Source organism: Clinocottus analis, unplaced genomic scaffold (genome assembly GCF_023055335.1).
Source record: "Clinocottus analis isolate CAN_PGR_092001 unplaced genomic scaffold, fCliAna1.0.p SCAF_7, whole genome shotgun sequence".
Classification (NCBI taxonomy): domain Eukaryota; kingdom Metazoa; phylum Chordata; class Actinopteri; order Perciformes; family Cottidae; genus Clinocottus; species Clinocottus analis.
Window position 1 is genome coordinate 11430226 of NW_027176229.1, and position 17734 is coordinate 11447959.

Sequence of the window (17734 nt, forward strand, 5' to 3'; positions counted from 1 at the left end):
GGTTCAGGAGACAGTGATTGGTGGGGACATCTAAAGCAGGATGCCCTTGTGACCAGACAAATCCTGTGCCTCAAAGGATATGCAGATAAAATGGAAATATATCTGCTATTTATACTATTCATACTATAAATAGAAATCATTGCATTAAAGCATTTGCAAGATGCTGGAAGAGCAAAAACGGTGGTGCTTATAAAACACATGCATCCTAAAATCTGCATAATGTATTTAACACGCACACACACTTTTTGGGCGTAACCCTGTTTTTAGAATAATCTATTGTATTGGGTTGGGTTTGCTTTTTTAGTACGATGAATAACTTACGATGCTAAATGTTTAAACTCATTTAATATTTTGTCACCAAATACACAATTTACAACAATGCCACCTGAGTGCCAGTAAAGAAACTATCATGAAAAGCTGGAGTGTGTTTCTTTGAATCACTCTAAACAGTACTAATGGCAAACAAAAATGACAATACAAAAAACACAAAATGACTAATTCAAAAACATTTGTCGACTTTCTGTCCTCTCAAATACTTCTACATTCGAACAATAACTCTTGCCTGGCTGAGGTACTTGTGAAGACAGATGTGTAGCTTTTTAATATTGTTACAGGAAGGTTGAGTCCACTCTTGCATTGCTCATAAATATTGCACAACTGTTTGCTGTTTTCAGTCCCACTATCCCAGTTCTGATTAAGGTACATTAGGTTAATGATTTCCATACAGAGACCATCTTTTTGTTTGCGAATCTCTGTCCTTTTCTGGGTCCATCCTTGTTCAATTACAGAGGTATTTACTCATCAGAGCTTAAAAAAAACAGTTCTTTTGTTGGTGCTCAGAAACGGTCAATTCTCTCTTCTCTCTCATCCTGCTGGTTTTCCATGATTTGTGAAGGTTTGCTAGCGTGTGTGGGGGCCTTTGTGGAGTTTGAGTCCGAGTCCGAGTCCAGTTTTATCTCATTGCTTTCATAGCTCAAGTTATCATACATTTGTCTCATAGTTTTCCTCAGCTCCAGCTCCTGGTTGGCCTTTGCTTTCTCCTGCTGGAGTTGCAGCAACACTGCTTTATTCACACCAGGACCTGAGAAAATAGAACATCAAGATGTGAACACATGTATTCAGTTGTACTATACAGTAGTTCTTTAATCTCTTTGTTGCTTACATAAACAAACAGCTATAAAGTACATACCAAAGTAGCTGAGCAGTACAGGGAGGAATACAAGTCCGTGAGCCATCCCCAAAAGTGTAATGACAAGGTTTAATCGAAAGAAGAAGATCTGAATGAGTTGTGCTTTGGCAAATGCCAGCACAAGGATGCCTGGCAGGTTGGTCATAGCAACACCAGCAAACACCTAACGAGTAGAAAACAAACATATGTATATAAAACACACATAATAACACCTGTTTTTGTTGGGTATATTTATACAATCACCTGTGTGTAGCATTAAAAGTAAATTATTATTCCTATATGACTGCCGTGACCCCTGCAAGTCACTCGGGGTGTGTGTTCTTTGTCCTGGCTGCTAGTTATCTTGCAGGATCTGGGTTGTCAGCTAATGAGCCACACCTGGGCCTGTTCTGGTTCTGGCTATAAAGAAACTCACCACCTTAATGGAGTGAGTCTCCTCTTTTCTTTTGCCGACACTGCCGCTATTTGATTTTGTTCGCATCAGACATTGTCACACATCCAAACATGTCGACGTCTCTGATTACAGACTTCCATGTTTGTTTCATTTGTTTGGTTAGGAAACAAAACTAAAAAGCAGCTAGGTCAGCAATGAGAGAAAAGGGACTCCCTGTTAATGTGGTGAGCTTTTACAGCTAGAACCAAACCAGGCCCCGGTGTGGCTCATCAACTGACAACCCAGCGTCTGCGAGATAAATAGCTGCCAGGACAAAGAACACAGTGGATCAGAGGGTCGTCACAGTGAGGGAGTAACAGTGACTGCTTTAGATTGCTTTAAAGTTCACTTACCGCACTGCCCATGTTAGCTGTAGCCTCCATAGCTCTGTCTACATGTGTGGTCTTGGTGCTGAGTGCAAAAGATCTCGTCATATGAGACACAAACTCCACAGAGATTCCGACCGCCTGCCAACAAAGAGAATGCAAGTTGGTAAAGTTAGAAATGACCAGAGGAATTCATGGCGATTAAATGGATTATAAACACTTGCCCTACTGAAAAACAAGGATAACATCAAAGAGATTTCTGGCAGCAGAGGCCAAAATATCAACATGTTTTAGTCCCCAGCATGGGTCTAGCTCAAAAAACACTGGATCCTACATTTCCTATCATGCAACTTGATAGCATCTTTCAATGAAACCTGGTGAACACCAACACTTCAAATTTGTAACACAGGCTTTCTGTTTCAAATCTGAAGACTCCTAGCTCAAGTCAAGGTAACCCTGTCACTATGGCCAATGATTTTTGTTTTATTTTAAAAAGCTCCCTCTGTAGACACTGGAGACATTGTACCTCTGTCCTCGCTCTTTAATTTCCACCCCAGACATATCCTTACCGTGACCAGATTGATAAGGGCCACTGCGTTGTAATCGATGCCCCACAGTGTCATGACACCAACGGTATCCACCGTGATCATGATTATGGTGAACAGGTTGAGCAGACCAGAGCGCAGATCCAAACCCAGCAACAGACAGCATACGACAAAAGTCGGCAGCAGACACAAGGCGATGTTGAAGAGTCCCTCTGGCACAATAGTCAGGTACTGCTCATAAAACACATTCGTCACACTGGAAGGAGGGAAGAAAAATATTAGTCAGAAATGACAGACGGCATTTCGTTTGATTCGCCGTGTAAATGACGAAAAGAGCCCACTGAGTTGTAGAAGCAATCATATTTATTGTCGAGAACGAAAGATGTACATACGTGTAAGGAAATACTTCAAAGTCAGGTGAGGTGCCTGGTATTTTCCTCATGCCCAGTGTGATGTTGTGGGCCAGCTCTCTGGCCTTCAGCAGTGCAGCCGTGAAGTCCTGAGAGTTGGTTAAAGGTGTGTGGTAAGCCATGAACCGAGAGGCTAGGAACACGGGGAAGAAAAGGTTCACGAACTGCACCGAAACCAATAAAAGATTAAAAGATCTTTGACTGCTTTAAGATGACTTACCTATAATTTCTCCACTCTGATCTGTTACCACAGCTTTGTCATAGGCTCCAAGACCACTGGTAATATGGGAAATAAGCAGTGAGAAACTTGCTTCCATGTTCTGTTGTTTTGGGTATAACATGCACACGTTCCACTAGGATACACACCCTTTGGGGCAATTCAGGTCAGGCCTGTTACCCAGGAAATCAGGGAGGAAGCGATTAAATTGTTCCACCTCTGGCCTGAGGACGCCATCTGGAGGAGTACCTACACACTTTATGGGACAGAGGAAAGAAGCTGTTGAGACATGGAAGCAGAGTAGGTGTTAATAAACAAAGTCATATAAGGTAATTCACAGTAAATGATGTGTATTAATGTGGTGAATCTCACATTCGCTTGCAGGACAGAACTTTCCAACATTTGTACCGAAGCCGTACAGACGACAACATCTGGATCCAGGGTTCAGCCAATCAATGAAATCATCTACCCAGGAGTTAGCAGGAATAGCCAAGTAGGATCTACAGATTACATCGTCAATGGGTTAAAGAAGGCAGGAATACATATGTCCGTATTTCAGAATAAGACAAGACTATTCTCGATTTTTCCTGTAATCATCAAATCCCATGAATGGAACAAAACCTACAATGTTGTTCTCCGCCCATCAATTTTGAGGTGTATTTTTGTATGTATGTTAACTTGCTGTTGTTGAGTGCCTGTTATATTGTTCTGATTACATTACTTTAAAATAAAAGCGTGCAATACACTAGTTTTTACTTCATTATTGAATTTGGCGCATAATGCTATTAATTGTGATTAATCGCAGAACAATCATACGATTAATCAGTTACATTTTTTCAACTTTACCCACCCCTAATATTTTCCAAAGTCTAAACTATTCTTTTACCTTTTGAAAGTATTCACATTATTGAAGATAACACCATTTAAGCTTATTTAAGCCAATATTTGGAAACTAAATGTAACTTGAATAGCCTATGAAGTCCATATTCAGCTTTTAATGTCTTACATCTTTTGAGTTCATATGACATTAAAATTCTGGCAAATTTCCACTCGATTAAAGATAAAAAGAGTTTTACTGTTTGCCAGGAAGAGTACATAGCTTAGCTCTATAGTCTTTGTTATCTCAAGGAAACAAAACAATGTTGTTGTAAATGCCTCTAACTGTCAAAATCCCCTTCAAGTCATTTATCGCTGATTGAATATTTGTGTCACAGTAGTCAACAGGTAATTTAATCCTCTACTGTAAGTGTTGGGATGCATTAATGCGGCACACGTTGTGTGTGCAGTGGAACCATACATATTATACTGCAGGATGAAGGCATAAATGTATTACTCCTCCTAATCAACCTGATCATAATCACTGCACAATTGTTTGAATAGACCATAATAGAACATAGTAATTTAGGAGATATTTTGGGGTGTTCGCTCTCTGGCACGTCAATTTAGAGGTATCTGCTCAGCAGCGTTTATATAACAAGTTCATCATTAACTGATCTGATTGGTTAGTATGTAACAAGTTGCTATTATGATATAAGCAGGTTCAAGGATATGCCGATAAAAATACAAATGTGAAGGACAAAGGGAGAGAAACACTCTCCACTAAACTGAGCAGAGGAACTGGCTGATGTAATGTAGTTTAACTGAGAAGCCGCATGTTGTAAAGTTGCTTGTCTAAAAGCTTATCGGTCTCTTGTCCATAAAAATAAACAAACTCACAGTTCAGGGTGGTTGGTGGCGTACTGGATCTTCTGGGTGAGTGAAAACTGATCACAGCCCACGCTGGAGCAGACTGCATTCATACCCTCCACATTGGTGAAGTTGAAGCCCTTCTTTGTTACAAAGTAAACAGGGACTCCAACTTCAAAGTATTTGTACAGGTATTGGAAATAGTCCAGCATATAAGAGCCCTGCACCCAAAACAGAAAAATGTTTGTGAGGTAACACTAAACCACTGAAACTGTGCAGGCGTTCATTTATACATATTTATGTAGCAGTGTTTACGGACCTGAGGCATTGCCAGCTCCTGATCCAAACCCACGGTCACATTGAACATGAGGAATACGGACCCACTGAACATGAAGATGAAAACCACCATCTGAAGAGAACACAGGGCAGAATGTATTCAACAAATATTCAGTTAAAACACCTTGGTTTACATACGAACCCACTCTGTAAGTAAATATAAATAGCTTGTTCTAAGGACATCTATTTCGTCTTTAACAATCACTATACACTAAAGAAAACTTTGTTATTTCATGAAATTACATTTCTGCCAATATATCACCTTAAATGTTACACACGGGAATTTGAAAGGGACACCAGTCGGTTGAGAATACCTGTTTTATAAAGGAAAGTCTAATCTTATGTTATAGTTTAAGGTTTAGTAGCTTTACCACTATGATCCTGGTGTAACGGTGCAGCAGAACAGGGGCGTAGTATTTCCTCATTAAGGGCAGCAGAAAGCCCTCATTTGGCTTGTTGAGGCGCTTGGTTGACACTGTGACACAGCAGAGCAGTTCACAGCGGTTGTTGTCTTGGCGCCGGGTGTCCAGGGAAAGCAGGGCCACAAAGGCTGTCATCTGGAGTATGAAGTCCATGAGCACGGCCAGAGCAGCGTACAGAGCAAAGGTCTTCACTGCTGGCATGGTGGACAAGGCCCCTTGGGTAGCAGAACACACACAGTGAGAGATTAAAGCGTCACATCCAATGGTTCCTTCATATGCATGGAATTGTATTGCTTTGCTCATGTAGTTTGTGCAAAAGTTCCTACCTAGAAAGAAGCAGACAGTCTCGGAGAGACTGCACAGGAACATGCTGGGAGCTACGTTTCCAAGGACGCGACCAATCTGCTCCTCTCTCTTCTCTCCTGGCCTCCGCATATCTCTCTGCGGAAAGGGAGAGAAGGGTAACATCACTAAGAATGATACACGTCTCTTACAGAGTCAGCAGTACTGGACATCCATTGTACACACACCTGGTACTCCAGAACAAATATGAAGATGTTGTCAGCTCCAACAGCGAGCACCAGGAAAGGCACGACCTGCAGAATGACCAGCGAGGAGGGGATGCCGATCCAGGAGTAACAGCCCATAGAGGCCAGCACAGAACAGCCAACCACCAGTATCCCACCTAGACCCACCAGAAACTTGGAGTCCACCTATGTACGGCAGAGATAAGACTCCAGATGTACATTCAACTCAGTTGATTTTTTTATGTTCCATATCTTTTGCTGTTTCATGTCTTCTATATCATACAGCTTCATGGTCACCATAGAGATAAGCGCTATACAGCTGACTCAGCCATACTGCTGCACTTTCTCCTCATTATGTATGTGATAAGTACTGCTTTATCAGTTGTACTTTCTTGGTGGAGGCTTAGCAAAAGCAGTGGACTGATCAACCATAATTGGCTAAAAACACGCAGATTATTGTGAAATACAGCATTATAATAAAAGATAAACATTACTCTCTAAAATCTCACCAGTATGCGTTTCCATGAAGAGTACTCGCCGAGTGCCACGGAAATGTAAACAAAGATTACAGCATAGCTAATCATGAAGATGGGGATGTCTTCTGATGTTGTCCGATTAATCTCATCTTCCAGAGACCTCTGTAGAGCGAGGGGGAAACCAAAGTGAGGAAAAGAATTAGGGGCTTAAAATAGTGAAAAGAATTTAACAGCCCCTTGAAAAAGCTGTGACCGCAGAAACATTTTTATCATGTTCTACTGCACCTCTGCCATGTATGCAAAGGTGAAGTTGGCTGCTGGGTTCTTCTGGTAGGCCTGGACAATTTTAAGAAACTCTGTCTCCCACTGCATAGCCACTTTGTATTTAGGATTGTCTCGAGCGTAGTTGTTGAGGGAGAAGGTCAGGATGAAAGCCTCAGCATTGGTGAAGTCATCATCTGGCAGAAGCGAAAGGAATAATGTTCAAGTGAGCAAGCCTTTTTGTGTTTATTGTAAATGTGGAGAAGATTGTGCATCTACATGCTACTTACTGTAAATAAGGGCTGCTGTAATCCCGTAATTTCCCCACTGAGGGACTAATAAAGGACTATGTTATCTTATCTTAAAAGGTACTTACCCTCATAGCCTCCCACAGCCAGAAAGGAGAAGACTGGTGCGCCGTAATCAGCCATGCAGCTCATACGTAAATCAGTGATGTCTTGGAAGGACAGGGGAGAGCTTAAGAAGAAACATAGAGGTTGGGTTAAACTACCTGAACAATCACAGATCGATTGTTTTGTTTTGATTTGAAAGTCTATTTGATAAATCCTTACTTCAGGCAGTAGATTAAGTGGTCCCTCCAGTCCACCTCTTTGGTCACTCCCAGCTCTGTCATGTTCACCTTCGCGTCAATGTTTTTTAGGCTGTTCTGGAAGTACTGCGGCAAGCTGTTGACCGCACAGTCCGTCAGGGCGGGGTTGGAGGGGTTCAATGGTGCGAAACACACGTCCTTCAGACTCGCTGTGCGGTTCAGATCCTCTGACCAGAACTCAATGTTCTAAAGATGGCAGAGAAGAAACATCAGTGTGTCAAAAATCATACAGTGAACTCTTTCAAAAGCTAACTGTGACTTTGTGGAGATCACATACAGGTGTTCCTTGGAGCCATTAGGTGTGCTTATTTAATCTTGTGAAGGATTCATTGCATTGGTTAAATATAGTCTCAACAAAAATGTAAAATGAAAGTCTCCTACAAGCACACTATAGGTTTGTGCAAAATTATAATGCCTTTATTTTACATGGCAAGATGAACATAACACGACGCTGGCTAATAACCAACAAGCTGCTATCGACGTGGGTCTTCATCAGGGTTATTGTCAGCAATCGCTTGCACACATGATGTAACACTAATCAGCAGAGTGGGAGGGTGCTTCTGTGTCAATGTAGAAGTCTATCAAGTAAGTGATACATCATCAATAGAGAGAGAGAATATAAGAAAGGACAATGTGTAGGAACGAGAAAAGAAGAGGGGAGGGTAAACCTAAACAATTAAAAACAAAATTAGATACAATATAATGTGATTATTAAGTCAAGATGGTACATTTTCTTCATGTGTACATGGTGACTGTAAATTTTGATTTTAGTCTCCCTACCTGGATTTGTGTCTGGAGCTGCAGGAGCTCAATGACGAGATCTTTGGATACAATCCCGCTGAAGTTCTGCAGCCCAAATAGCAAAGAGTCGTAAATGTGGCCTTTTCTGCCCGGTGCTGTCAAGATCAGCTGGTTAGTCCTGAAGAAAGGGTCAAAGTGTGTGTCGTGGAAGTCTTTCTCCTGGCGGGCGCGGCTGTTTGGAGCTGACCACAGCTCCACTGGGTCAGTGGTGAGCTCAATGTTCTTGAGGCCAGCAGCGAAAACGGCCACGACTACAGCTGACAGCAGGAGCACCTTGAATAAAGACAGGATATTAACACAATAATATTGTCTGGCTGACAACCTTTGTTTTCTCAAATAGCGTGCAATGTAGTAGCTGGCATTACTGAGTCAGTTTCCTGAGTTAATGTAATGACTCTTTTCTGTCGGCGCTCCAGTTCAACTATGCAAATAGTACATGATTCTTGTAATTGCCATTGTGGCCACAGAGGCTACTGCTTAGCAATAGTCAAACAGGCTTTAACCTTTCAAGTAAATCAAGAAAACATATGTCTGTATGAATGCCAGATATGATGTAATCTTCTTTTGCTGATTAAAAAAAACTTGGGCGAAACTAACCGTGAGAGGATAAGTGGCCATGAGGGTTCCCCACTGGCGAAACGCTCTGCTTAGGGAAGCTTGAGCATCCAGGCTGTTCTTGTCAGCACAAGTCACCTCCGACGGATCAATGAGTTGCTGAGGCACATCATTACTGTTCTGGTCTTTGCTTTTTCCTTTTCCGTTCTCTGTATTCTTTTTTTTGTGAGACCTCACCAAGTAAGCCACGAAGAGGTAGAAAATGAAGGCAAACATCAGGAAACAGAGTAAGATGATAGAAATCACGAGGAATCCGTCTGTCCCCAACAGCCTAAAGGGTCCCGGCGGCAGTGAAATAGGCGGCATCCTCGGGCACGACTCTTGGCAGTCCTGGCAGGAGCAGGATTGACCTCCGGATGGTGTGGTCTCGTTACACTTCAGAGCACGTCCGTTGTAGGGAATCACACCCTTGGGTAGTCCCTCAGTATCTCCCTCTTTTATCAGGTTAAAGTCGATGTCCAGTGGAGCCAGGCCGTTACTGGAGTCTCCCTGGAAGTCGTACCACTTCTGGGGGGTGCACAACTTGGCGCCATACCGACCACACATGGTGGCAATGGCAAAGCCTCCTGTGGCAGGGATCCTGACATTTTTGCACGACTGGAAGGAGCCATCTGCGAAGTTGGTGCTTAAGAACGCCTTGTAACCAACCACGGCCTCCCTCGTTATGTTCCCGGTAGTGACATTCATCAACTTTGTGACTTCAACTGTTTGGCTCTGGTTGGGGCTGCAGGTGTTGATGCAATGCAGGTGGGCAAAGTTCTCAGCACAGGAAGGACAGCGGACCAGCACTGCCTTGGACAGGGCCAGACTCATTTCCAGGGACGTAAGCTGTTTGATGGAGCAGCAGGCGTAAGTGTTGTTCTCTCCACGGTCCAAGATGGAACACACCTGCAGCGAGAACAGGTGCCGTTTAATAAACACAAGCTCACATGTCAAAAGAATCCTTTGACAATGATTTCATCAGAGCAGACAATCAATACATATAAACCTACTCTATCATGTTTTATTCAACCCTGTTCTTCACTGAGACACTAAGCAGGACCTACAGACCTGTTTGAGCTTCTCGTAGTGTTCCCCTGTGAGGGCTCGGGCACGACTGTAGTTGTAACAGGGGACAATAGGAGGGAGTAGAGATCCTCCGACTGACGGATTATGACCACACTCCTCATAGAAGGCACAGTAGCCCGGCTCATGCTGGGCGTCTGTCAGCACCTGTATAGAAGAAGGATTTATCACAAAAAGGAAGAGCCACATCGTGCTGGACGCATTTGAAGAAGACCGCACACTTGTGACAGCTCAATTATTGAGATGTCATACAACTATGTTGTATCATCATATCTTTATATTTTACAAAGAAAGACTGAAAGATACAATAACTATCAATAAAAAGTGTGTCATGGACTTGACTCGTGACTGACTGTGTGCTGCCATGGCAGCTTCTGAAAACCATGTTGCAAGACAAATCAAGGGAAAATGTTTGTGTGTTTGCTAAGTTCAAATATGTTGCGTATGTTCAATGTACGACCACAATGAACAACGGTGGCCACAGGAGAAGATCACAACGTCCAAACATTTGTAACAAATAGTACATTTTCATATTAAAGTATTACATGATATTCTTTCCATAATGTTTTATTTATAATTGTAAACTAGTAAAATATATTACATTTAGATTTTTAAATTGTGATTATAATCTTTATTTAAATTAGGATTGGTGCATTCCTTCATCCAGGTGTGACATAAACCAAAACGAAAAACAGAAAATAAATCCCGGGACCCTGTTACTGTACATTTTAAATTACAAAAGCAATTATATTTATTACTTTAATCCAGATCATAGCCTAGTTTAGACCTATACAGTTTTTTAACACTGGAGTATGAAAACAAAGCAATGTGAGTTATTATGCTAGAGGCTGAAACAAATGTACCGTGTTGAGAATACAGTTACACAGCTTAGTCACAGGTTCCTGATAAAAAAAATACCTGCCCAACTTACCACACAAGACAGAAAAGTGATCAGGGCTGCGGCACCAAACATGATTCCAGATTTTTTTCCGCACCAGAAGAGTCAGGGTTCTCAAGTACACTTTGTAAAAGAGTGTATATAAATCACTGCTGCCCTGTTGGACATCAGACAAAGTAAGACAGTGAGAGACAGTCTCTCCTATCGTCTGTCCGCTCCGTCTAACAGTGTTCAGGTCAGGGAAGTAAAGCGTCACGACATGTAAAGGGTCATCGATCCTGTGATGTCACACCTTTCTTATCTGGTCTGATGCAGCGGCTGTCCAATCGCAGCTAAATTCCTGTTTGATAATTAACAGGGGGGATGTTTCGATAGGGTTGCTTGGGAGACACGAAGCAGCAATGAGAAACTCCTGCCCAATCTGCAATGACAACCGCACCCAGTTCTTTATTTTATATATATATATATATATATTCTAAAGCTCTGCCACTTCTGGTCTATTACAGGCACGTCCACACATTAGTTGACCTAAAAAGATCTGTTCACTGAATGTGACCTTTAGACCATCATCTAAGTGACACTGGTGTGCAGGCTATGTGATCTGTAATGGACTATTAAACAGCCAGGCTGGTGAAGCTCGGTTGTCCTATACAGTACAGACAGAGCTAATATCCCAAGAAGAGGAAGAAGAATTTTTTTTTAACACTTTTGCAAAAACCCAGTGACACGAGTTGGCCTCCATTCCAAGTCAACATGACTAACCACTTCTTGGATCACATCCTACAATATCAGATCAACTTTTGATTATGTGAACACATGTCAAGGTCATGGCGGAGATAAGACTTTCAACCAATACTCCACGATCATGTCAGGGTGAAGGTGCATATGCATTTCAATTTGTGATAAACAAAGATGGTAAAGAAGACAAGAAGAAACAGAGCTGGTATCGGGATGTCCTTTGTTCTTCCCTCTGCGACGCAAACATTTTGTAACTTTTAACGAAAACTGCCCACAATTCACATCAAAAAGTATAATCACGTGATTTATCAGCATTATTAATCTCCTGTAACAGTGGCTGTGCAGCATTTATAATATCAACAAGTACTCTGAAAATGACTTGCTTTTTATATTTACAGTGTTTTACCTCTGTGAAGAAATCCATTTATATTATTATTTATTGATCTATAGTCATTTTATTCCCACTCTGTTTTCATCATGTTGGAATAACCCTGAGAGGTGAACAACAGACTGACACTGGCACAACTGGAGGGCCAATCTCCACATATGCAAAGGACTCTACCCATTCATGAATTATATTGACAGAATTCAATAATCATCTGCCTTTCTGGAAGAAAAGACTTCCTGGCAAATCTCCAAATCCAATGTGGAGGCTAGATTTGTGCTAGATTAGACTTCTGCTTTAGTGTTAACAGTAAGGGCTTGACTATGAAGCCTGCATATACCGTAAAAGTTTTAAATGTCCAAAAATACATTTTAGGAAGAATAATTAAAGATTCAAGAACAGACCACAGCGTCAACAGATGTATTATATATGTGAAGGTTTGGCCCTTGTTTATTAATATTAGATGCATATTATGTTTAAGCAATAAATAACAACAATGAACATGCTTTGTTGGTAATAAACCGTTTTTAATTGAGCACCATCGTACCAAGGAATTAAGTTTTTCCTAAAAGATACAAAACAAAATGTAAAAACATTTGAGGGAAAGCGTTTTATGTTAATCTGCTCATCTGAATTACACTTTTAAATAGGCCGTCAGGTTAAACCCTGTTATCGTTGGATCCCGCTCCACAGTCGTGCATCTACACAATCTTCAGCTCATAAAAAAGAATGATCGTGCTTTGCTTTGGCTACTTTGGTTGTCAAATAAAATATGGATTTATTGGTCCAATAATTTGTATTGTTCTGTTACTTGTGATGGTGTATCCGATTGCGTTGTATTTTTTTTCTATTGTAGTTCCCATTGTCCTTCAGCAATTCAAATGAGTGGACTTGAACAAATCAAGAAGAAGAATTTTATCACTTAAATTGATGATGCTAAATCACTTTAACATCAAATATTCTGAAATAAAAGTTCAATGTGTTTAATTAAGTTTTAAAGAGGCAGTAAAGCAGATTTATGTTATGAACTTAAATACATTAATAAAGGATAGAAGACATGGATGTTCCTACACAAGAACTTTATATTGTTTTAATAAATGTAAACCATTAATTAATTTAATACATTTTTAGGGAAATGTTATACTTTTGTTGTACTATATTAATTGTATAGCAAAATTGCACAGAATAAGGTTTTACAAAGAAAGCACTCGATTGGTTCATTAAACATGATACAGTTTAAACATTTCAACCAACACCAGTCACATTATAATATATTTGTATTTAGTTTGTGTTGTTGTTTCTGTGTGTTTTAACAGTGAAAGGGAAAATGACTTCTACACTGTGCTGATCATACATATCTACTTTCATTGAAATGCACGTTTGGATGTATTGATTGTACAATTTGGTCTTGAGACAGGAACAAGTGCATTAAATATTATGAGCACTGACATCATTTCCCCTTGTCAAATTGTGTAAAGGATGAATATGAATATGGGTGTAACATATCCTTCTGTGGTGCAAGTGAAAAGGTTTCATGTATAAAAAACGGTATTATTTGTAGGGCACTAATTTATCCGAAAAGGTTCTGACAAGTAGAAATTCAGTTTGAAGTTTAAACACCTACTATTATGCTGCATGGTGTGATCTACTTATTATACTCTGACATGAATTTCCTTTATATAATCATCCTTTCAATTATTGTGCATTTATAATTATGAACTGTCTGTACACAATGTTGAATACAAAGAATATCAGTTGACAAAGATCAACGGAATATCTGTGCTTTTCTTTTTTAATTTTGTTCTTGTCTTTTCATGATCAAAAATAAAAAATAAAATCTTACTGAGAAGCTGTTGTCTGGTGTCAAAAAATGGACTTCACTTGACCAGTTTTCCTCAGAGAGCCTGCTGATCTAATGCTGATCCATATAGTACGCACTGTCCCCTCTTTATGATCAAGTCCTTATCGATCACCATTTATGGAGCCATCATTGTGGTCAGGACGGTCTTGACTTTTTGGACTCCGGCACAGGTGAAGGGTAGATTCCTCAGAAGCGTCCTTGGCTATCAGTTGAAAACTATCCATGAAGATATAAAACCGTGATGGAGATTAAGACAATGCACTGGCTAACTGCATCTTTTAGAAGTAATTGCAAAGTTCTTGTACTTGTTTATAAAGCATTAAACAACCTAACCCTCAGAGATTTACTTTTATTTTATGTTCAAGCCAGATCACTGAGGTCCTTCACCACTGTTCATTTAAATGGTCATTTTATGCCCCTTAAAAACAGCGTGTCCTGTTTTTTTGGAACTCACTGCCACTGAATGTTCAAAACGGCAAGTCTCTGAATTTTAAAGGAAATGAAAAACCTAACCTAATAATATTGCTTGTGATTTAGAGTAATATTATAGCATTAGTTTTTAGACCTTAATAATTTTTTACAGAATTTGGTTTCATTCCCAGGATTAAGTTTTTACTTACTTGGTCTTTATAATTCTATTGTTTATTTTAGTCTCGCAACATTTCATTTATTTATTCCTACGTGAAGCACTTTGAGCTGCATGTTTGTTTGAAGATTCTATGTTTATATATTTTTAAAAAACAGTTAAAATGATCTGCAATTTTCATCATCTCTTTTATCATCCAACAGCTGGATTGAGCTGGACAGCAGTTGACTATAAGCTAATTGTTTTAAATATATAACTAACCACCTGACTTTAACCTTTGCATTGCTGTTTGGTTTGTACTGAGCAGTTGCTCAACCAGAGGGACATAGTAATGATATAACATGGCGCTTTTCACTGCACTGTTTGGCTGTTATGCAAGCATCAACAGTTTCTGTCAACTACCATGAACACAGTATTTGTTTACAAACTAGACCTTCTCTGCATGCTGTTTCTGTTTGGGTTTCATCTTAACATGTCACAAACACTAGATTATGATCTGCACTACACACTGCTGATGTGGCATGAATCGGTACTGAGACCAGCATGACAGGAGCAAGCTAAAACAGCATTTGAAAGCTTCTAACATTTGTGTAAATAAAAAAGTTGTTTGTGTGCTTAATAGTCACAACCTGTAATGTTCTGTGAAACGCCGCATGCCTCCCTTTTAATAAGCTGAAAAAAACATATGCATTCAATCAGACCCTCTTACTGACAATTTAAAATGAGGTATTCCTCTTCCTTTCGTCTCAAGTCAGTGGGTTGTGACATTTCAGGACACCAACATTTACTGGAGTCACATGTAGGTATGCAGGTGTCCCCGCCTTAAGTATCACACATTGTGTGAGCATGAGTGTTTGGACTGTGCTTTACTCACTCAGAGTGATCACCAACCCCCTGAGCTTCCTCTTTGGCTAGAGGATCAATGACTCATGAAACTTTTAGTTCAGTAGGTGGTGGTTTTCCCGGAGTCAACAATCCAGATTAATCTGTGAGCATTACGTGACTTTATAACAGCACACACTTCATATTGGCATAGCGAGAAAATTACCGTTTCACTTCAGATCCTAGGAACTCATAATGGGTGGCACACCTTAATGTTGACGGAAAAAAAGCTGAGCCTAAAAAATGTCTGTAACAATCAGCAAATCAAATTTAGGGTATTCACATTGGCAGTTATTAACAATGACAATCCCCAAATAGCCTCAATGCTACTGTCAGTGAATGCTTGTTACCTTTCTCTATTTAGACTGACCAATTAACTAAAATAGCTACAGCTGTGTTGAAAAAAATGTTGAATTTAGAGCAACTCACAGCATGTTAGTTTTACTCAATCTTTAATATTAATGACATTTTGCAACAATTTATGCCTAACTCAATCTAATCGGATGGTATGGATTATACACTGCCTTGGAATTGTGTTTCAGGTCATTGATTCAGCGTCAGTGTTAAATAAATACTCTAATCAATGCCAAAAGTCCAGCTGACTGCTGTAACTATATGCAGTGAACCAAGGACCATAATGAGACATGCCCTAGATTATTATCCTGTAGATCAATGATGTCTTGTTAATGACACATTTGGCTCCACGCTGCTTCGAAAGACATTGAGAAATCTTTAATATTGAAACAAATTAATTAGGGAATCATGAATTTATTCCAGAATAGTCAACATGGCCAGGACAAGAACATTTTCTATCCCTATGAAAAATACACTAAGATAAAAAGATAGTAAAGTAAAAGACATGGCTCATTTTGGGTTATGACATTTTAGTACTAAAAACACAACTCAAGGTACAGAAAAAATAATACATGCAACAGTTTTCAAAAAGTTCAAAAGTAAAACTCACTACCTGAACTTTAAAACAGTGAGTGAAAAGGGGGGGAAATAAAAAGACATGAAATTTAAAATCTGCGTTGCTTATTAGGTCCATAGTCTCCAGGTCCAGGGACGCCTCTGGGGAAGCCACCCTGGCCTCCTCCGGGCATGTTGTTGTTGTTGTTTCCCTGCCCCGGCATCATTGGAGTATTCTCAGCAGCCATGCCGGGAGTACCCGCAGGACCAGAATTGCCACCCAGCGAGTTTCTGTTCATTCCGTGATTGGCCATATGCATCCTGATGTCTTGCTCCCTATTTTCAGAGAAGTTGCCCCTGAAGCCCTCCTGCTGCCTCTTCAGCATCTCCTCATTGCGCATCCTCATCTCCTCCTCTCGCCTTCGGCGTTCCTCCTCTTGACGGATCTCAGCCTGTTTCCTCTTTTGCATCTCCTGATTGTGGAGCTCTTCCATCCTCCGCAGCTCCTCCTGCCGCCTCAGCAGGTCCTGTCTCATCAGCATCACTTGATGCTCGTGTCTCGCCGCCTCCATCTCAGCCTCCAGCTTCTCCTGAGCCTCCTTCATGTTGCGGTCCACCATTTCATACTGCTGCTTCTCCATCTCCATCAAGGCCTTCCAACGCATGGCATACTCATACTCAAAGGAGCCCGCCTGAGCAAATCGTGGCGGCTGCTCACGCTCTTTGTGATACTGCTGGTTTTTGTTTATGAGTTTTTCTGACTGTCCCTCCTCTTCGTCAAGCTGTTCCATAGGTTCCACTGTAATAGGTCGAGGAAAAGCTGTGAGAAGGTAGGCACCATCACTGCACTTATCCAACGCCTTTCTTGCAGCTGGCTTTGAGGTGTACTCCACTATTCCCTTTCCCGTGGGCCTCCCTCTGTCATCCACTATGACCACAGCTCTTTCTATCTGACCAAAGACGCCGAATGCCTCCTCCAGCAGCTCGTTGGACACAAAATCAGGCAAATTTTTTACAGTTAAAGCAGCACCGTGTGTTGCAAATCTCACCCGTATGGGTCTTCCTTTGAACGGAGCATCATCCAGCTCGGCTCTGGCAATCTCTGCTATGATCCTGGTCTCCAGTCGAATGAAGCCAAAACCTCTATCCTTGTTGATAAAGATTTCACTGGCCTTGCCATACTTGTTGAACAGCTTCTCGAGATCCGCCTCCGTAACTCCGGTTGGTAGGTTTCCTACAAATAGCCTGCTGCGCTGGGTAAAGGTTTTCTCCCCGGGCTTCCTGAAGCTCTGCAGATCCAGGGTTAAGGCCTCGTTGGGGTTGGTCGGATCGCAATGCTCCGGCTGCTGGCCGTTAGCATTTGTTCCTCCGGGTCTCTTCTGGTCCCCCGGGCGGTTAGACCCGTGGTTCTGCTGGGGGCCTCTGTTTCCTTGCATTGTGTGGAAAAGATTTAAATCTCGAGTCGACGAATCGCTCGACAAAACACGCAAACTATTAGCAGAGAGTGGCGCACAAAGAGCTGCAAAAATGGCGACGCTGCGTGCTGCCGCGACGTT

General features: G+C 41.0%; 2 protein-coding genes across 2 annotated transcripts; both read right to left on the bottom strand.

Annotated features, from left to right (window-relative positions):
- Positions 1 to 370: 370 nt before the first annotated feature.
- Positions 371 to 10892, bottom strand: npc1l1 (NPC1-like 1). The gene is made up of 21 exons (XM_068605208.1): positions 10851 to 10892; positions 9905 to 10066; positions 8837 to 9742; positions 8219 to 8512; positions 7401 to 7624; positions 7205 to 7305; positions 6853 to 7025; positions 6601 to 6729; positions 6095 to 6277; positions 5891 to 6005; positions 5514 to 5779; positions 5126 to 5215; positions 4837 to 5027; positions 3493 to 3620; positions 3270 to 3399; positions 3124 to 3179; positions 2886 to 3036; positions 2518 to 2749; positions 1976 to 2089; positions 1190 to 1352; positions 371 to 1081 (listed from the first exon to the last, which is right to left on the bottom strand). The coding sequence occupies exons 1-21, from the start codon at positions 10890 to 10892 to the stop codon at positions 837 to 839; spliced, it is 4095 nt and encodes a 1364-aa protein (XP_068461309.1). The 3' UTR covers positions 371 to 836.
- A 5129-nt stretch (positions 10893 to 16021) lies between these two features.
- nono (non-POU domain containing, octamer-binding) lies at positions 16022 to 17734 on the bottom strand. The gene has a single exon (XM_068604666.1). It carries the CDS (start codon positions 17612 to 17614, stop codon positions 16289 to 16291), a length of 1326 nt encoding a protein of 441 aa, XP_068460767.1. The 5' UTR covers positions 17615 to 17734; the 3' UTR covers positions 16022 to 16288.